We start from the raw sequence: 21,467 nt of genomic DNA, 5'->3' as shown, positions 1-21,467 counted from the left end.
AAGGAGTCAAGAAGCAAAGCTCAGAAGGGGCTGAGAACAATGCAGGAGGGGAACTAGCCTGGGGGATGAGTACTCTATCCCAGAGCCAGAAAGACTCACACAGATAGTGAGAAAGGGGCTGGGAACAGGGACAGAGGGTGGGCTGAAGAGAATTCACCAAAAGGCAAAGAACCTTTTTGTCTGTTAGGACTACAGTTGGACTTTTGCTACCCCAGAAGAGGTTAAATTGTGTTTGTGACTTGGCCAGAGGGCTAGGCCACATCATGACAGACTGGCATGTGGAGAGCTGAGGAGACCCACCTCAGGACAGGAAACTCAGGAAGGGTATGCCAGCAGCTCTACAGTTGACCAACAGGGGATGCTACAGGGCAGCCAGGCCTGCACAGCCAGCCAGCACAAACACCTCCCCCTTTTCACACTTATGTGAAGTTGCTACACTATATGCTGTATGTGGGGCACTACCAAATTCATGGTCCATTTTGGTAAATGTCATGGTCATAGGATTTTAAAAATCAAATTTCATTATTTCAGCTATTTAAATCTGAAATTTCATCGTGTTGTAACTGAAGGGGTCCTGACCCAAACGCGGGTCGTGGGGAAGTCGCAAGATAAATGTAGGAGTGTTGTGGTACTGCCACCCTTACTTCTGCACTGCTGCTGGCAGCGGCGCTGCCTTCAGAGCTGGGCAGCTGGAGAGTGGCAGCTGTTGGCCAGGAACCCAGCTCTGAAGGCAGCAGCACCACCGCCAGCAGCAGCGCAGAAGGATGGAGAGCATGGTGTGGTATTGCCACCTTACTTCTGCGCTGCTGCCTGCAGAGCTGGGCCCTCAGCTAGCAGCCACCACTTTCCAGCCACCCAGCTCTGAAGGCAGCGCACAAGGGTGGCAATACACCACAACCCCCACTACAATAACCTTGCAACCCCCTTTTCGGTCAAGACCCCCAGTTGAGAAACGCTGGTGTCCCCTGTGAAATCTGTATAGTATAGGGTAAAAGTACACAGACCGGATTTCACGGTAGAGTCCACATTTCACAGTCCGTGATGCGTTTTTCACGGCTGTGAATTTGGTAGGGCCCTAGCTATATGATAGTACTTAACTGTCAAAACATTACCAGGTACAGTGTATAAGATAATACAAAAAATAAATTGAAACTGGTTTTCGAGGACCATATCAAATCATATTTTTGACAATCCAGCCAGCCTTCTCTAATTTTAGAAAGATTTCTAACAACTCATTAGTTGAGAGTCTTATGGTTTATATTCAGACTAGGTTGCTAGAGGTCTGCAATGAAATACAGCTTCTGTATTCTTAAAAAGGACACTGACCAACCAGTAATGGCCTTAAAAATATGTAGCTGCATTCCAAAGGGTCCAATGCAGCTTAGTGATGTATGATTTTTGTCCTTCCCTCCCTCCCTCTTTAACTAAGAAAGTTATTTGGATCCAGAAGACCCAAACAGTGTTTGTATTTAGTGGTAAGCATCAGTGTATATGCATGCCAAGATAGACTATGGGGGAAATGAAGGAGACTAAATTACCACTTCTCCCCCATAGTAGGAGGAACATCACAATGATGTTCTCCTGATGATCTCTTCTAATCTGCAGGTGGGGAGTATTCCCCTGCACACAAGTGTACTGCTGACACCAAGAACGGAAACATCACCAAGATTTTGGATTTTTAACATAACCAGATTTTCCAGGAACAGGAATACAGAATTAAGCCCCTTTTGTATTTTGTATTCTATTTTTGTATGCTTTGACATTTGAAGATTTTGTTGTTCAACATTTTGTTCTCAACACTTCCTCATAACAAGCCATTTCTCAGCATGCGTAGGGGCCAACTCACTGCTACCAAAAAGATTTATAAAGCCAAGTCTCATTCGTCCCTTAAGACAGTGGCTTCTGGCAAGATGCAGGTAATTTTTTATAACACAGCCCATGGAGTCTGTGAAGCCCCAGGGATTAACAAACCTGTACAGTTTTAGTCAGCCAAGAGATTGGTCTGAGAGAACAATAATCAATCAGCATTGGTCATACTAGAAAATTCCATACAATGTAAAAAGTAATCAGAAAATATCCACTTCATTGTTTTTAGAACACTTCACAGTAACATAGCACTTGTCCTCTTCAAAGAAGATTACAAACATTAAATAAGATTTAAGAAGAGCCCTTGATTACAACTTTAGAGTTTGAGAAAGCAGTGCAAAAATAAGGAATGCCAGTTTATTTCAAAATTCGGTAAAAGTTTACCAACTGTCAAAGAAAACGCTTTCAAACAAATAAAGCTCTCTACTTTGATCGAACATTAAAGCTCAAGAAAATCAAAGGCAGAGGAAGACATTCCTTGGAACAAAGGAAGAATTGAGGTTTAATATGCGTTTATTTATAAGTGCCAGTCTGAGCAGACATTTACAGCACATTGTTGAAGAAAAGTTTGACAGTTTAGTAAACAATTCATTAATATTTCATCAGGGACTTTGGGAATCTGAATAATGCCTTACCAATGTCAAAAATGCCACCTCCCAAACACTTCATTTTAAAATTAAAATTAGTACTTATCTAATAACCCCAAGGCGTCTCATGAATACCAATGTAAAAGCCATACAACCACAGCAGAATAACCCAATCCTCCCCTTTGGTGCCAGCGGTCATGATTTTTCCCCATTACTAGTATGTTGAGGTTTACCAGTTCTTTACAATTAAGGTTTTAAGGTAACCACAGTCTCCCCATTTCATTTCAAAACACTCCTCCCCCCCCACCCACAGAATTATTGAATTGTACTGTTACTAAGACACAGCCAATAAAGCATTTTCCTGCAACCAAGAATGCAGCACAATGAGCTAGAGTGCATTTTGTTCAAGAAGTGCCAAATCTCACATATGCCAGGTCACCGTGTACCTTTTCTAGTGCTAGACAGCAAGTCAAATTCTTCAGACTCAAAAAAGGAAATAGTTTCACCAAATAGATTCAGATAATTCATAGATTCTCAATTCTAAGGCCAAAAGACCATTGTGATTATCTGTTGCACCTGTAAAGCTTTACGTTGGTAAATCATTTGGTTGTTAAATAGATTTCCCATGTGATGTTGCAGACTAATGTTATGTTCCCTTTAAGTATGAGCCACTCACTCTGCTGCCCATTAATCTTACTACAACTCTGCCACTTATCCTATGGAACAAATAATTTATTTATTTTTTAAAGTCTCAAAACAAAGTCAATACTTCATTCGCACCCTGGATACAAGGCAGGCATTAGTAACTGCTATTATAGAACTGAAGAAGGCAGATGATGTTGGTTATTGTTGCTTAAGAATTATATAGAACAAGTGCTTGTAAGAGATCATTTATAAAAAGCTCTTGGTCAGTGTAGTTGATACAGACACTTGTGATTAGCTTGGTTTTTCCATTATGCATTCCTCATGACAACTGTAGTTCCTGTTTTATTCACAGGACACAACAAAGTAAAACCTGGCTTTCTGTTTTAAACATCTGCCAGGTTTCACAGCTAAATATTAGACATTTCTATTAATTATTATTGATACCACCCCATACTCACTTTATCAGCATGTCAAGATGCAAAGTTTTTACCCTTGGCATGTGATGCTTTATGACAGTATTAGAGGACACTCATATGATCTGATTGCTTGACTGGTTTAATAATCATATTCAAATTTATATAGAGGGAATGGCTTCTGTGCAATTGTACCAGCACAAACTGCACCAAGCAGAAAAATCTCTCTAAAAATGTTTTAAAGGCAAGAAATTATAAAAACATCGTGACATACTATTTGATTTTAGTCAATTTCAAAAAATTAAAGTTGATAGTATCTCTTTACAAATAAAATCCACAAGCACCAAGAACATAAATACCCCTTTTTAACACACTGGGTGATCCTCAGAAGGCAAAGTGTGAGCTATTTTGCATCACACAACTCACTCAAACATCAAGTGTTCTTATAGGTTTGCATCCTACAGTACAGTAGTTTTCCAAATGCAAGAACACTGATTCTGAGAAGGGTATCTAATGTTTCAGCAGAGCACCAGTTCTCAAACTGTGGGTTGGGACCCCAAATTGGGTCGCGACCCCATTTTAACGGAGTCCCCAGGGCTGGCTTAGACTTGCAGGGGCCCGGGCTGAAGCCCGAGCCCCACTGCCTGGAGCTGAAGCCCAAGCCCAAGGGCTTCAGCCCTGGGCAGTGGGGCTCAGGTTACAGACCCCCTGCCTGGGGCTGAAGCCCTGGGGCTACAGCTTCTCCCCGCCGCCCACAGCAGTAGGGCTCAGGCTTTGGCCCTCCCACCCAGGGCAGTGAGGCTCAGGCGGGCTCAAGCTTCAATCCCCACTTCTGGGGTCATATAGTAATTTTTGTTGTCAGAAGGGGACGTGGTGCAATGAAGTTTGAGAACCCCTGCAGTAAAGGACTATTTTACCATTTTTGAAAGTCTCCTTTAGGAAAGGGAAACCTGGCTTCTCTCAACTGAAATATTCTGATTTTACAGTGCTGCAGCAGCAGGAAGACAATATTTTCTACAGTCTATACACAAAATTAAGTGTAAACTACTACACAAAGGCTGTTAGGTTTTTTGTTTGGTTAAGACTACTGACCCTAGTTAGAATTACACCCAAAACTAGGTAAACAGAAGTTTCGGTATTAAAATAATGAATTCTCAATTCAATTAATTTGCAAAACTAACGATATATTCAATGACAAATGCAGAAAATATTTTCAGTTGTTATGATACAACCCAAATATTTTAAGTTCTTGCAGACATGCTACACACTCTGAAATCAAATACTGCCGGTAAACACTGCTACATGTTTTGTGTAATGTGACTTTTTGTTTACATGCATAACATTCAGAGGCAGAAAAAACAATACACTAGTTAGACTTAGACTAAACTGAAACCGTACTAGAAAACTCAGGACCTAGATACTGGCATATACCAGAATTTGAGCAACTCTGAGCAAGCAACTTTACTCCAGCACTGCAGAGCAGAATGGGCAGAGGAATTCGCCTCTCCTGTTTGCTTTAAAACTACTGTTTTAAAATTACATTAAAACACGTCATAAAATATACTTAACAGCATATACACCACTTATAAAACCACAAATAAAATAAAATGGCACCTCAAGAAAACTGAACATAAGGTCTTATCCCAATTTAGGGCAAAAACCAGAAGATCTGATTTGAGACCGGCCTCCATTTTTGAGGGCACATTAAACGTGCTAACAGTTTTATCTATGGATTGTCAGCACAGCATCTCAGATAATCTTAACTCTCAGAATGGAGCATGAAAGAGGCGCTCTCTAAATTAATCAGGACCAATCCACATACGTCAATCACCACTTTGAACTGCATCAAGAAATAAATCAAATGCAAATGTTATTTGTATTAGCAGGTAGAAGCCCCAGCCATGAACCATGACCCCACTGTGCTAAGCGCAGTACAATCCCCAGCACGTGTTGTCGACCAAGCACTAGTGCACTGTGCTTCATTCTAGAAACATCACTAAGTAAATGGGCAGTTGCGTTCTGTGCTAACTAACATTCCTAAATGGTCCGAAAGTATAGTTCCATCTCGACTGAACACGTTGCAGTAATCTAATACAGAAATAGCAGAGGCATGGACTAACTATGGCAAGGGCCATACACATCAGGAAAGCTCACAAATTTTCATTCCTCCAGGAGCTGCGAAGGATAACAAAGTTCAGCATCTTGAGAACAAAAGGCAGGCATACTCTCTCAATAAATGGACCACACCACCTGTCTCCTGTCCTTCTAGCACCATAGAAACTTAGCGATGGAAGAGACCTCGAGGTCATAGTCCCATCCCCCCCAATGCTGACACAGTACCAACTATACCTAGACCTTCTCTGGCAGGCATTTCTCTAACCTGTTCTTAAAAACCAACAATGACAGGGATTCCACCACCTCCCTTGGAAACCTATTCCAGAGCTTAATAGCCTTATAGTTAGAAAGGTTTTCCTAACATCTAGCCTAAATCTCTCTAGTACAGATTAAGTTGATTACTTCTTGTCCTAGCGACAGTGGACATGGAGAAGAATTCATCACTGTCCTTACTATACGAGCCCTTTTGAAGACTATTATTAGGTCCACCCTCAGTCTTCTTTTCTCAAGACTAAGCATGCCTAGTTTGTTCAACTTTTCCTCATATAAAAGGTTTAGAAAACCTGACCTCTTTTTTGCCGCTCTACTCTGGGTTCTCCTCAGTTTGCCCACATCTTTCCTAAAGTGTGGTGCTCACCACTGGACTCCAGCTGGGGCCTCACCAGTGCCAAGCAGAGTGGAACAATTACCTCCTGTATCTAACAAACAACACAAGTTAATATACCCCAGAACGATATTAGCTTGTTTTGCAACTGCATCACGCTGTTAGTTTGTATTCATTTGGGGATCCACTATAATTCCCAGACCCTTTTCTGCTGTACTACTGCCTAGCCAGTTATTCCCCATTTTGTAATTGTGCATTTGACCTTTTCCTTCCTAACTGCAATACTTTGGTCTGAAATTCAATGAAGACAAGTGCAATTATCCAACTTGTAAGGTCCTTCTGAATTCTAATCATGTCCTCCAAAGTGCTTGCAAGCTTCCCAGCTGGGTGTCACCTGCAAATTTTATAAGCATACTCTCCCCTCCATGATCAAAGTCTTTAATGAAAATATTGACTTGTATTAGACCCAGAACAGACCCCTGCAGAACCCCACTATATACACCCTCCCAATTTGACAGTGAATCATTGAAAAGTACTCTTCATTTAGGGTTTTTCAACCAATTATGCACCAACCTTATAGTAATTTCATCTAGATCACATTCCCCTAGTTTACTTATAAGACTATGATGTGGAAGACTGTCAAAAGCTTTACTAAAAATAAAGATAAATCACATACACTGCTTCCCCCCATCCACTGGGGCAGTAACCCTGTCAAAGAAGGAAATTAGGTTGATTTGGCATGGATTTGGCTACTGCTTATCACCATCTTATCCTCCAGTTGTTTTCAAATTGATTGTTTAATAATTTGTTCCAGTATCTTCCCAGGTATCAAAGTTTGTCTCACTGGTCTATAATTCCCTGGGTCCTCTTTGTTCCTCTTTTTAAAGATAGATACTATGTTTGTTCTTCTTCAGTCCTCTGGGACCTCACCCATCCTCCATGAATTCTCAAAGATAATTGCTAACGGTTCCGACATCACGTAAGCTAAATCCCCAAGTACTCAAGGGTGAATTTTTCCAGGCCCTGACAACTTAAATACATCTAAATGTCCTTTAACCCATTCTGGCTTGTGTTCCTTCCTTCTCGTTAATATTAATTGTGTTAAGCATCTGGTCACAATTTTAATTTTTTTTTGGTGAAGAAGTCTAGCATAGTTAAGCCTGCTTGGACACTTCTTATGAAATAAGAGTGGATTTGTTCAGTTTAGCTTAAACCCATTTCAAAGCAATGCAAGCTAAACCTAACAAGCCATTCTTATTCCATAGTAAAAAGTGTCCACATAAGCAGTTATACTGGTATAGCTATACTAGTTTAAATTCACTACTTTCCCAGGTAGACAAACCGTCAGGCCTAGAGAGATGAAGTGTCCACACTCCCACTGCAATTAGATTAATTAGACATTAAGGCCTGGTCTATGGGTCGGGAGCTGCGGGGGCTCCCACGACCTCCATGACTTCAGCCCATGGCAGCCGGGACCTGCAGGGGTTCCCCACCAGAGGCAGCAGGGGTACCCCGCAGTCCCTGCCCCCGTGGGCGGTGGGGGACCCTGCAGCTCCTGACCACTGCAAGCTGAATTCACGGAGGTTGCTGGAAGTCACTGATTCTGTGACTTCCACGACCTCCGTGACTAAATCATAGCCTTAACTATAACCTAAACTGATTCTGGAAAGGACTCTTTACAACTCTAAAGATCTCTACTATGAAACTGACCTGAGAACTCTATTCATGTCTGTACGTATAATGACCCTTTAACCAATACTCTCTCTTCTTTTTTTAATAAATTTTAGCTTAGTTAAAAAGAATTGGCTGTAAGCATGTATTTGGGTAAGATCTAAGATATTCATTAACCTGGAGGGTAATGTGTCCGATCCTTTGGGATTGGTAGAACTTTTTAAATGATGAACAAGATTTTCAGTAATCCTCCTCATATTTGATTTGGCTGTCTGGGTGGGAGGTCAAGGCTGGCTTGCTTTAAGGGAACTGTATTTCTGGCTTTTAGGTAACTAGTAAGGTATTGTAGAAGCTGTTTTGTTGCTGGCATAGTGAATCTAAGTATTAGAATAACTAGCAGTTTTGGGGATTGTCTGCCCCATTCTTTGCAGTTTGCCCTAATTAAGCAACCTCAACGTGCCCCCCACCCCGGGGTCCCACTCAGTTTAAATTAACATTGGCAAAAAGCTTCAATGTCACTGCTGTTATACAGTAACTCCTCGCTAAACGTTGTAGTTATGTTCCTGAAAAATGCTACTTTATGCGAAACAATGTTAAGTGAATCCAATTTCCCCATAAGAAATAATGTAAATGGGGGGGTTAGGTTCCAGGGAAATTTTTTTCACCAGACAAAAGACATAAGTTTTAAACAAACAATTTAATACTGTACACAGCAATGATGATTGTGAAGCATGGTTGAGGTGGTGTAGTCACAGGATGGAAGAGGGTAGAATATTTCCCAGGGAATGCCTTGCTACTAAATGATGAGCTAACACTTGGCTGAGCCCTCAAGGGTGAATACACTGTTCTTAATGTAGCTTCACACTCTACGAGGTAGTACCAATGGGGGGTGAAGACACAATATACGCATGGCAGTGGCTGCAAACACACTGTGTGCATGTGAGTAAGAGAGAGAGAGAGAGAGAGAGAGACACACACACATACACACACCCCGTGTGCATGTGAGTGAGATGCACATTGCCCCTTTAAGAACGCTGACTTCACTCTAAGTACATTGCCTTTTTAAGTAGATCAGCAAGTTGAGACAGCAGCTGCTGCCAGCAAGCTCCCTCCATCCTGAGCTCTGTCATGTCCCCCTCCGCTCTGTGGAGATGGGGTACAGGAGTGGGGAATAAGTACACCCTGACATCAGCACCCCTCTTCCCTCCCTCTCCCTGCAAAGCAAGCAGGAGGCTCCCAGGAGAAGCTCCAAGGCAGAGGGTAGGAGCAGCACATGGCAGTGCAGGGAGGGACACCTGAACTGCCCGACAACTGATAGCCTGCTGGGCAGCTGCCACACAGGAAACTTAGGCGAGATGATGGGGGGGCTGCCGACCCACCCTGGTTCCAAGCCCCCACCAGCTAGCTCAAACGGGCTGCTCTTCCTGCAAGCAGTGGACAAAGCAAGAGGCTGCCAAACAACGTTATAAGGGACCATTGCACAACTTTAAACGAGAATGTTCTCTAATAGATCAGGGATGTAACAAAGAAACAAGGTTAACCGGGACGTTAAGTGAGGAGTTACTGTACAAGAAAAACTCTGCTATTGCTAGTATACCTATTTTGTTCAGGGGTGCTCAGGGTTGGAATAAGCCATGCCAACAAAAATCGCAGTTTTGTCAGTATAAGCTGCATACACAATCGAAGTGATTTGCAAGTACACTACACCTATACTGGCAAAGCACTCCTCATGTAAACCTGGCCTCAGTCCTGTGCTTTTCCTATTAGGCCATGCTTTCTGTGAGGAAACACTATTCTAATGGTAGGTGGAAAGTAATCAATTTTAGTAAACTTGTCTTAAAAACAATGTTTCTGAGGACCACTATATTGAATTCAAAAAATGAAGTTCCTTTTCTTGAAGTAAGTCCATAGGAAATTATCCCAGCTATTTCCATTCACTGTAGGTTTTTTCCACTTTCATAGTATCATGATAGAATGACACTTCTCATGTTACACATCATAATGGATATTCACAAGAATCCACAAGCTAGTAGAAAATGCAGCTGTCAATGATTCATGGTCAGTTTATACTTACTGGAGATATGACTGCCAGTTGACTTTGTTTGCCCGAACTTCAGCAGCTTTGGCAGCAATTATGTTTGTTGGGACAGCAGCATCCACAGCACCTCTGATATCCATTTTAATCTCGATTTAAAATCTGTTCAGAAATACATTAGGAGTCAGATCTGAGACAAGTACAATAAATTAGGAACACAAACAGACTACGTGGCCAAAATTTCCAGCAGTTTTTAAATGATTTTAGGTGCCCAGTTTGGGACACCTTAAAAGGAGCTAGTTTTCACAGTGTGGGTACCAAGTATTTTCTGAAAATAAGGCCTCTTTATGGCATCTCAAGTCTGGCATTCCCCCCCTCCAAAAAAAAAACAGGAAACCACAGGTTGCTTTTGAAAACTTTGGCCTGTACTTTTAAAATCAAACATTTTCCTCTTCCATTAATTTTAAGTCACAATGAAAAAACATTGTACTCATGCAATAATGTGAAGATATTTCATGGGATAAGGTATATACTAAAACTAATTTAAATATTAATTGATTGTCTGCTGTTTATGTTGCATAGAAATTTTCTTCAAAACCCACTCATAATGGAAGATAATTATGTGAGAGGCTAAATCATTTGTTGCTACCTCTTTTAAGTAGTTCTCTAGCTAAATAAGAATATAAACTCTTCATGGGTGTAAGTTATGGTTGTCGATAAAGGGATGACATCCAAAGATGCATACACCTCAATTCTGACAGTCACATCAAAGACAGCACGTGAAAGACATACAAAAGCGTGAACAGTGGGAAAACAAACATATATACAAGCCACTTTCAACTAAACTGTATTTGACAAAAGTCTTCAACACTTCCTTTAAAAGCTGAAAATTTCTTCACACCAAGCCTCAGCTTTTTTTCCTTTGAGATCTGCAGGGCTTGGAAAATATCCACTTGCCTGTGGCAAAAAGGATATTTCTGAACAATTTAAGATTTCCTTTTCTATATTTAAAAAAAAAAAAGTTTCTGGTCTTATGGTTAGGATGACCTTCCCAATGTGAACCTAGTGTTCACTGATGCAGTGAGTGTACAGACATCTCCAGTGCTAGCTGCTCAATTTTCCCCAATCTGTAGCAGCGTGAAAACTACTGCTAATGAAAAGTGTACATAAGCAGATGTTAAACTGACAAGAATCAAAGAGTCAGGTCAATCTTATTTCGCTGTTGGTTAGTCAAGGTCAATACTTGAGTTATTCACTGGGAGATGAGGATCTCAGAGTGTAGCAGACACACTTCCCACTGCCTCCACAGCAGCCAGAAAACTGAGGGAATATTAGAGCAGTAAAGATTTCCATCAGCCTTCACAGCAGTTTAGAGATTGTGGTGGGGATGTATATAGAGAGAGTATCTAAGGAAGAAAGTTAAAAAAAGCCACAATGCAAGGAGATAAAAGGAACAGAAGTGCATGGAGAAAGGAAGATGGAGAGGAAACAGACACTAATGGCAACACAAGTAAAACAGAAACATCACGGTCTATTTTAGGGCAAAAACAAAAAAGGAGTGAAGCAAGAAAACAAAAAGAAGACAAAATAGAGTATGTTCATTAAAAAAAACTAACAGAATTTAAATGCAGTACAAAACTGCTGTAATCCTTTATATTTCAGGAAGAGTGCCTTAGAGGCAAGGCAACACAGGTATTTTTCACTTATGTGACTACACAAAGTCATTGGGTTAGTAAATGTTCAGTAAGCTTTCAGTTAGAAAAGGCATGGATGTCCTATTCAGCATGTATCACATAATTTAGGCCTAATTTAATTTAGTCCTTTGTCTTACAGCTAGTCATTCCCCTAGTGACATCAATTCTTGCTTCTCAAGAACGATCCAAAAATCAGAAGTCTTCACTGGCATGAACATTTACCCTTTGGCAATAACAGTAACACTAGGTCTCAATATCACAGACAGCGACCTTCACCACTTCTGCTTTCTCCTTCCTTTATGGCTTAATCGTCATCTGACTCTGATTCCAAAACAAGGAGCATGTTTGCAGCAGGTTGAAGCCTGGCAGGAGCAGGAACTCCACACACCCTAAACTAGAACTACCTCACCCAACCAGCTTGGAGCTCTTTGACCACGGCCACCACAAAGAAGCAGAATCTCTCTTCTCCATTCTCTACTCCCCAATACACACCCCTCATTTCTATTATTGTATGAAAAAAGCAACTTTACTTCCCATTATTATTTCATGGGGGAAAAGAAAAGTAGCCCTAAAAAAGGAAAGCAATAAATAAACCCTTCAACATTGCACTTTTGGGAGCTATACTCTAAACCAGGGGTTGGCAACCTATGGCACGCGTGCCAAAGACGGTACACGAGCCGATTTTTAATGGCACGCTGCTGCCTGCCAGGTCCCAGCCACCGGCCCCGCTCAGCCTGCTGCTGAACCCAGGCCGACAGTGGGCTGAGCGGGCCGGGACCCCAGCAGGCAGCAGCGTGCCATTAAAAATCCTGCTTGCCCCTCCCCCCCACCAAAGGGGCAGGGTGAAGAAGCTTAGTCCTGCCAGCTGCTGCTGCAGGGCAGGCAAAGTTCCCCCTCCCCCGCCTCTTCCCCCAGCATGCTGGGTTCCTGCCCTTCCTCCTCTCCCTCCCTGCTGCTGATCAGCTGATGGCCTTGCGAGGGAGGGGGAGAAGCCCAGCCCCTGGCTCGCTGCTCCGGGGAGCAGGCGGAGATGAGGTGGGGACGGGGTCCCAGCCGTCGGCCCCGCTCAGCCTGCTGCCGGCCTAGGTGAACGGAACCCCAAGCTGGCAGTGGGCTGACAACGTAAGATCAGCATTTTAATTTAATTTTAAATGAAGCTTCTTAAACATTTTGAAAACCTTGTTTACTTTACGTACGACAATAGTTATATAATATATAAACTTACAGAGAAAGACCTTCTAAAAAATGTTAAGATGTATTACTGGCAAGCAAAACCTTAAATTCAAGTGAATAAATGAAGACTCGGCACAGCACTTCTGAAAGGTTGCCGACCCCTGCTGTAAACACACCAGCAGGTTAGTGGAAATCTATAAATTTTATGAAAAAACTCATACAGATACAGACAGACATTATCTTCCTTTCCAAATGCAAACAGTTGGACATCGTACCAAAAGGACTGAAGGTAAAAAATCCATTACAATCTACATTGTACAGACTATGTGGACAGCTTGTGCCACACACTCTCAAAGAAACTGTGGAACCACCTGATCAACATCCTCTACAGCAAACAAGGAAAGATTAAGAATGAGCTCTCAAAACTGGATACTCATATAAAAAAACCAACCTTCCACACAAACTTCCTCATGGCTGGACTTTACAAAAAGACACACTTCGCTTCTCTACAAAAGAAAAGGACAATAATCTATCTAAAATACTACATGCCACAAGGAGCCACAACAGTGGTTCCCTTAACCCACCCAATAACATTGTTAATCTTTCCAGCTATACTCTTAGCCCGGCAGAAGAGTCTGTCCTATCTCGGGGCCTCTCCTTCTGCCCCTCCACCCCCACGAACATGATACAGTTCTGTGGTGACCTAGAATCTACTTTCGACGTCTCCAACTCAAAGAATATTTCCAACACACCTCTGAACATACTAACCCACAGAATCCTTCCTACCAACACTACAAAAAGAAGGATTCTGTGTGGACTCCACCTGAAGGTCGAAACAACAGACTGGACTTCTACATAGATTGCTTCCGTCGACGTGCACGGGCTGAAATTGTGGAAAAGCAACATCACTTGTCCCATAACCTCAGCTGTGTTGAACAAAACGCCATCAACAGCCTCAGGAACAACTCTGACATCATAATCAAAAAGGCTGACAAAGGAGGTGCGATCGTAATCATGAATAAGTTGGAATATGAACAAGAGGCTGCTAGGCAGCTCTCTAACTCCACATTCTACAGGCCATTATCCTCTGATCCCACTGAGGATTACCAAAAGAAACTACACCATCTGCTCAAGAAACTCCCTGAAAAAGCACAAGAACAGATCTGTGCAGACACATGCCAAGAACCCCGACCAGGGGTATTCTATCTGCTTCCCAAGATCCATAAACCTGGAAATTCTGGACGCCCCATCATCTCAGGCACTGATACCCTGACAGCAGGATTGTCTGGCTATGTAGACTCCCTCCTCAGGTCCTATACCAGCAGTCCCAGCTATCTTTGAGACACCACTGACTTTCTGAGGAAACTACAATCCATCGGAGATCTTCCTGAAAACACCCTCCTGGCCACTATGGATGTAGAAACCCTCTACACCAACATTCCACACAAAGATGGACTACAAGCTGTCAGGAACAGTATCCCTGATAATGTCAAGGCAAACCTGGTGACTGACCTTTGTGACTTTGTCCTCACCCACAACTATTTCACATTTGGGGACAGTGTATACCTTCAAATCAGTGGCACTGCTATGGGTACCCGCATGGCCCTACAGTATGCCAACATTTTTATGGCTGACTTAGAACAACGCTTCCTCAGCTCTCGTCCCCTAATGCTCCTACTCTACTTGCGCTACATTGATGACATCTTCATCATCTGGACCCATGGAAAAGAAGCCCTTGAGGAATTCCACCACGATTTCAACAATTTCCATCCCACCATCAACCTCAGCCTGGATCAGTCCACACAAGAGATCCACTTCCTGGACACTACGGTGCTAATAAGCGATGGTCACATAAACACCACCCTATACTGGAAACCTACTGACCGCTATGCCTACCTACAGGCCTCCAGCTTTCATCCAGACCACACCACACGATCCATTGTCTCCAGCAAAGCTCTACAATACAACCGCATTTGCTCCAACCCCTCAGACAGAAACAAACACCTACAAGATCTCTATCAAGCATTCTTACAACTACAATACTCACCTGCTGAAGTGAAGAAACAAATGGACAGAGCCAGAAGAGTACCCAGAAGTTACCTACTACAGGACAGGCCCAGCAAAGAAAATAACAGAAAGCCACTAGCCATCACCTTCAGCCCCCAACTAAAACCTCTCCAATGCATCATCAAGGATCTACAACCTATCCTGAAGAAGGACGACCCATCACTCTCACAGATCCTGGGAGACAGGCCAGTCCTTGCTTACAGACAGCCCCCCAACCTGAAGCAAATACTCACCAGCACCACACAACAGAACCACTAACCCAGGAACCTATCCTTGCAACAAAGCCCGTTGCCAACTCTGTCCATATATCTATTCAGGGGACACCATCATAGGGCCTAATCACATCAGCCACACTATCAGAGGCTCGTTCACCTGCACATCTACCAATGTGATACATGCCATCATGTGCCAGCAATGCCCCTCTGCCATGTACGTTGGCCAAACTGGACAGTCTTTACATAAAAGAATCAATGGACACAAATCAGACATCAAGAATTATAACATTCAAAAACCAGTCGGAGAACACTTCAGTCTCTTTGGTCACTCGATTACAGACCTAAAAGTGGCAATTCTTCAACAAAAAAACTTCAAAAGCAGACTCCAACGAGAGACTGCTGAATTGGAATTAATTTGCAAACTGGATACAATTAACTTAGGCTTGAATAAAGACTGGGAGTGGATGGGTCATTACACAAAGTAAAACTATTTCCCCTTGTTTATTTCCCCTCCTACTGTTCTTGTAAAGTGCTGGAAATGGCCCACCTTGATTATCACTACAAAAGGTTCCCTCCCCCCACCCCTCCCTTTTTCCTGCTGGCAATAGCTCACCTTTCCCAATCACTCTTGTTACAGTCTGTATGGCAACACCCATTGTTTCATGGTCTCTGTGTATATAAAGTCTCCCCACTATATTTTCCACTGTATGCATCCAATGAAGTGAGCTGTAGCTCACAAAAGCTTATGCTCTAATAAATTTGTTAGTCTCTAAGGTGCCACAAGTACTCCTTTTCTTTTTAGCATGTTAGTTGTGTCCCTTAAAGGGCTCAATGACCTAGTTCTTAGAGGAAGTAGCAACATCCATTTTAAATGCTTGTCAGATTAGTGGGGACTGGAAAAGAGTTTAGAGAGCTCAAGGATGGGGAAGTTAGAGGCAAGTAGGAGCAAGCCAAGAGGGAACTGAATAGGGGTGCAGCACTTTGCTGTACACAAGCAGCCTGCTGAAGCCCTTCAGAGCCCGGCAGACTGCACTGGGGCTGCAGACGGGTGCAGCAGTCAAACTGCGCTCTGCACGCTGCAGGATCCCAGCGCTGATGTGCCCAGGCCAGAGGTGGGCAAACTACGGCCCATGGGCCACATCCGGCCTGCGGGACCCTCCTGCCCGGCCCCTGAGCTCCTGGCCCAAGAGGCTCACCCTGTGCCCCTCCCCTGCTGTCCCCCTTCCCCCGCAGCCTCAGCACACCACACCGCGGACACAATGCTCTGGGCTGACAGGCAGCACAGCTGCAGAGCCGCAGCCTGACCCAGTGCTCTGGGTGGCATGTCTGTAGCGCCGCCAGCCACCCATGCTCCAGGCAAAGTGGTAAAGGGGCGGGGGGGGGGGGGTTTGGAAGGGGCAGGGGTCTCAGGGCAGTCAGGAAGAAGAGGGGGGCGGATGGGGTGGCAGGGGGCAGTAAGGGGCAGGGGTTTCAGGGGTGCTCAGGGAACAGGGAGAAGGGGTGATTGGATGGGGCAGGGGTCCCGGGGGGCAAGTCAGGAATGAGAGAAGGGGCTGGATGGGGCAGCAAGAGGCAGTCAGAGGTGGGAGGTCTGGGGGTGGTCAGGGGACAAGGGGTGGTGGATGGGGCAGGAGTCCCAGGGGGGCCGTCAGGGAGCAAGAAGCGGGGGGGGGGGGGGTGAGCCGGATAGGAGGCAGGGGCTGGGCCACGCATGACTGTTTGGAGAGACACAGCCTCCCCTAACCGGCCCTCCATGCAATTCTGGAAACCCGATGTGGCCCTCAGGCCAAAAAGTTTGCCTGCCCCTGGCCCAGGTTGCCCACAAAACCTTAGGAGGGGCCCTGCCGCTCCACGCACTGCTAGGGGACGCCTAGACAAAGCAGCTTCAGCGGAGGCCTCGGCGAGAGCCTGAGCCCATTTCCCTCCCGCGAACCCACCGAGCAGCTTCGAGCAGGGCAGCGACCCCGGCGCTAGGACAGGGAGGCGCTTGCCCGGAGGCAGGGGGTTGCCGCTCCAAGCTCAGCCCCAGCCTGCTCCGGGCTCCCAGCACCTCGGCAGCCCGTTCCGTTGTTCTCCCCGCCCGCCCCCGGGGAGAGGGAGCAAAGCCACCGGGGGGGGGCTCCCCTCCCGCCGCCCCCCTCCAAGCGGCGCAGGGAGACTCAGTCCCGGAGCGGCCGGCAGGGGAAGGATGCGGGGCAGGATGCAGCCGAGGACCGCTCTTACTCCCTCAGTCTGTGGCCGGGCCCGCGGGACGCTGCGCTCCCGAGCTCCGCAGCTCCAGGGCAGCTGGGGGGACGCAGCTGAGACAACGGGGTTGTTGGTCATGTGACAGCACCCACCTGACTGCGCAACCCGACGGCGGCCGGGGAGGCCCGGTTCGCGCAGTCGCAGCGCGGGCGATGAGGGCGGGGGCGGGGCTGCCCCCGGTTGCTGAGGTTACCGCTCGAGCTGGCCTGGTCCTTCTTTGAAGCACGTTCCTAGCCGCCCTGGCTGTGGCTGGCAGAGCCAAGTGTGCTCTGGATAGTGCCAGAAGTCACTAAGCTCACCAGGGCCTGCTCAAGGGAGCTTCCGTGGGTCTTAGGCCTATGGCCCCCTTGCAATTCACTGTGATCATCCCAGCACCTGCTGGTCACTCTGTGTCAGGAATAATGACACAGCCCCGTACAGTTAGTTTAGGGCAAAACCATCACAAAGAAAACAGCTGCATGCGCACGGAGCTTGCCAGCTGCCACCCATCTTCCACATGGAGACCCTGGCAGGCTCCAGTCCTTCAAACTCTTCCAGCAGGATTTTGACTTCTCAACTACAGTTTCATGTCAGTTTTAGGGTCAAAATGAGGGCCTCTGAGTCATTCAACCTGAGGCTTTGTACCAAAAGCCTTTTCTTTGTCTGCTGGGCATCCTGAACCCACTCTGAAGCAGTATTTATAGTTCTCCACAAGGGGTGGTACTTCCCTTGAGTTATTTACCATTCCCAGGAGTTGCAATAATTACCTCTCACTGATTTTAATTCTTGGATGAAGTTCCATAACTCTCCAATACGGAGTCAGCATACAATCCCTAGCTCATGCAGATATATATACAATGTTTAAATATACACAAGATTCTGAATAATCTCTGTACCCATAGCATCGGCCGCACCTCAGTATAACAGTCTATTAAAGATTCCACACTTCCAAAGTCTCATCTGTCACAGTAGCCACGTGGATTTCAAGTAGTTTAACTGAGAGCTAACTTCCTTTTTGTAGAAAAAAAGGATTGTTTTTAATGAGAAATGGAATATCTAAAACTAAGGAAATTTCAAAAGTTAAGGTTTCATCTGCAAAATTAATTTAGTTGTATTTTCTCTGTTTTCCTTGTGTCGTTCAGCTGGATCCTGGGTTGATCACCTCCCAGCCAGTAGAATCGGTCACCTGTGATTTCTCTCTCCTTCTGTCTCCAGCTGAATAACTACCTCAGTGTTTATACTAGAGGTCTCAATTAATTGCAGTTAACTGAAGCAACTAATGCAAAACAAATTAAACTAGATTTAATAAATTAGTCACAATTAATTGCAGTTTTAATTGCACTGTTAAACAATTATAGAATACCAATTTAAAATTATAAATATTTTAAAATATTTTCTACATTTTCAAACATTGATTTCAGTTACAGATTACCATGTTTACAGTGCTCACTTTATATTATTATTGATTTAAAATATGTGCACTGTAAAGAAGATAGTATTTTTCAATGCACCTCATACAAGTACTGTAGAGCAATCTCTTTGTGGAGAAAGTGCAACTTACAAATGTAGAATTCTTTTTTTTTTTTTAAACAAAACTGCACTCAAAAACAAAACAATGTAAAACTTTAGAGCCTATAAGTCCACTCAGTCCTTCTTCTTGTTCAGCCAATCGCTAAGACAAACAAGTTCATTTACAGGAGATAATGCTGCCCACTTTTTATTCACAATGTCACCTGAAAGTGAAAAAAGGCATTCGTGTGGCACTGTTGTAACTGGCATTGCAAGGTATTTAAGTGCCAGATATGCTAAACATTTGTATGCCCTGTCATACTTTGACCACCATTCCAGAGGACATGCTTCCATGCTGATGACTGGTTCTGCTCGCTAACAATCCAAAACAGTGCCGATCGATGCACATTTATTTTCGGCATCTGACTCAGATGCCAACAAGAGAAAGTTGATTTTCCTTTTTGGGGTTCAGGTTCTGTAGTCTCTGCTTCGGAGTGTTGCCCTTTTAAGACATCTGACAGCATGTTCCACAGCTCATCCCTCTCAGATTCTGGAAGACACTTCAGATTCTTAAACCTTCGGTTGAGTGCTGTAACTATCTTTAGAAAACTCATAGTGGTACCATCTTTGTGTTTTGTCAAATCTGCAGTGAAAGTCTTCTTAAATCAAACAACATGTGCTTGGGTCATCACCCGAAACTGTCATAACACGAAATATATGGCAGAATGCAGGTAAAACCACAGAACAGGACACATACAATTTTCCCCTAAGGAGTTCAGTCACAAATTTAATTAACACTTTTTTTTTTTTTAAATGAGGGTCATCAGCATGGAAGCATGCCTCTCCCTTCTTGTCTCATTTCCGTTCATTCTCTCTCTCTCACACACACACACACACCCCTTTTGTTTTAGGTGGGGGTTTATGCTTACACTTATGTTAATGGAAGGGCAAGTTCATACCTATCCATCTGAATGGGGTTTTAATTCAATCTATAATGAGGTTTCACCTAGCTCATAACAATACCTTTGTGGATATGTCTACATTGTGATGCAGGCTCACATGCATGCTCACAAGGCTATAAAATTGCAGTATCCAGGCTCAGCTAGAACCTGGACTCTGAGACCCTGTCCCCTCGCACAGTCTCAGAGCCCAGGCTCCAGACCAAGCCTGAACATCTACACTAAAAGAAAAGGAGTACTTGTGGCACCTTAGAGACTAACCGATTTATTTGAGCATAAGCTTTCGTGAGCTACAGCTCACTTCATCGGATGCATACTGTGGAAAGTGTAGAAGATCTTATTATATACACACAAAGCATGAAAAAATACCTCCTCCCACCCCACTCTCCTGCTGGTAATAGCTTATCTAAAGTGATCACTCTCCTTACAATGTGTATGATAATCAAGTTGAGCCATTTCCAGCACAAATCCAGGTTTTCTCACCCCTCCCCCCCACACACACACAAACTCACTCTCCTGCTGGTAATAGCTTATCTAAAGTGACCACATAAACACCACCCTATACCAGAAACCTACTGACCGCTATTCCTACCTACATGCCTCCAGCTTTCACCCTGACCACATCACACGATCCATCGTCTACAGCCAAGCTCTGCGATACAACCACATTTGCTCCAACCCCTCAGACAGAAACAAACACCTACAAGATCTCTATCAAGCATTCTTACAACTACAGTACCCTCCTGGGGAAGTGAAGAAACAGATTGATAGAGCCAGAAGAGTTCCGGAAGTCACCTACTACAGGACAGGCCTAACAAAGAAAATAACAGAACGCCACTAGCCGTCACCTTCAGTCCCCAACCCAAAACCCTCCAACGCATTATTAAGGATCTACAACCTATCTTGAAGGATGACCCAACACTCTCACAAATCTTGGGAGACAGGCCAGTCCTTGCCTACAGACAGCCCCCCAACCTGAAGCAAATACTCACCAGCAACCACATACCACACAACAGAATCACTAACCCAGGAACCTATCCTTGCAACAAAGCCCGTTGCCAGCTGTGCCCACATATCTATTCAGGGGACACCATCACAGGGCCTAATAACATCAGCCACACTATCAGAGGCTCGTTCACCTGCACATCCACCAATGTGATATATGCCATCATGTGCCAGCAATGCCCCTCTGCCATGTACATTGGTCAAACTGGACAGTCTCTACGTAAAAGAATAAATGGACACAAATCAGATGTCAAGAATTATAACATTCATAAACCAGTCGGAGAACACTTCAATCTCTCTGGTCACGCGATTACAGACATGAAAGTCGCTATTTTACAACTGTGGAAGTATAACATTGTATAAGTATAACGTTGTATAAGGGGACATGCTGGATACATTGTGTATGAGAGGGCATGCCAAAACATGTTACAAAGTATCTGAGGGAGCACACGTAGGGACAGTTAGCTTTTGAATGGAGAAGCAGTTAAGATAGAGCCAGCACGTCTAAGAAGCAGGCATCAGAATGGAAGGTGTGAAGGGTAATTAGTTAAGTTAACTGGAAGCTGTTAAAGGAGATTGTTAAGGGTGGCAGGTAATTGAAGATACGTGACTGGTCTCAGGGATCTCGAAGGGTGGTGAGTAAAATCTTTTTCTTCTTTTGTCTGTAACTTCTCTGTAACTTG

The 21,467-nt window shown here is 44.2% G+C and overlaps 1 protein-coding gene across 9 annotated transcripts in view; it reads right to left on the bottom strand.

Moving 5' to 3' along the window:
- ATP6V1H (ATPase H+ transporting V1 subunit H) overlaps positions 1-17,981 on the bottom strand; it is an 84,373-nt gene extending 66,392 nt beyond the window's left edge. Inside the window, exons 1-2 of one of the 9 annotated variants that reach the window (XM_043539626.1) lie at positions 17,425-17,981; positions 9,976-10,098 (exon numbers count right to left, since the gene is read on the bottom strand). In XM_043539626.1, coding sequence (XP_043395561.1) covers positions 9,976-10,079 — 104 coding nt within the window. In that variant the 5' untranslated portion in view covers positions 10,080-10,098; positions 17,425-17,981. Of the gene's footprint in view, positions 1-9,975; positions 10,099-15,698 lie in introns of all 9 variants that reach the window. The other 8 variants (XM_037892618.2, XM_043539627.1, XM_043539628.1 and 5 more) reach the window with 8 other exon arrangements.
- Between the last annotated feature and the right edge of the window lie 3,486 nt (positions 17,982-21,467).

Source organism: Chelonia mydas, chromosome 2 (genome assembly GCF_015237465.2).
Source record: "Chelonia mydas isolate rCheMyd1 chromosome 2, rCheMyd1.pri.v2, whole genome shotgun sequence".
In the NCBI taxonomy this organism is placed as follows: Eukaryota; Metazoa; Chordata; order Testudines; family Cheloniidae; genus Chelonia; species Chelonia mydas.
The sequence above is the reverse complement of the archived record's forward strand: the minus strand, read 5'-3'. Positions and strand labels throughout refer to the sequence as shown.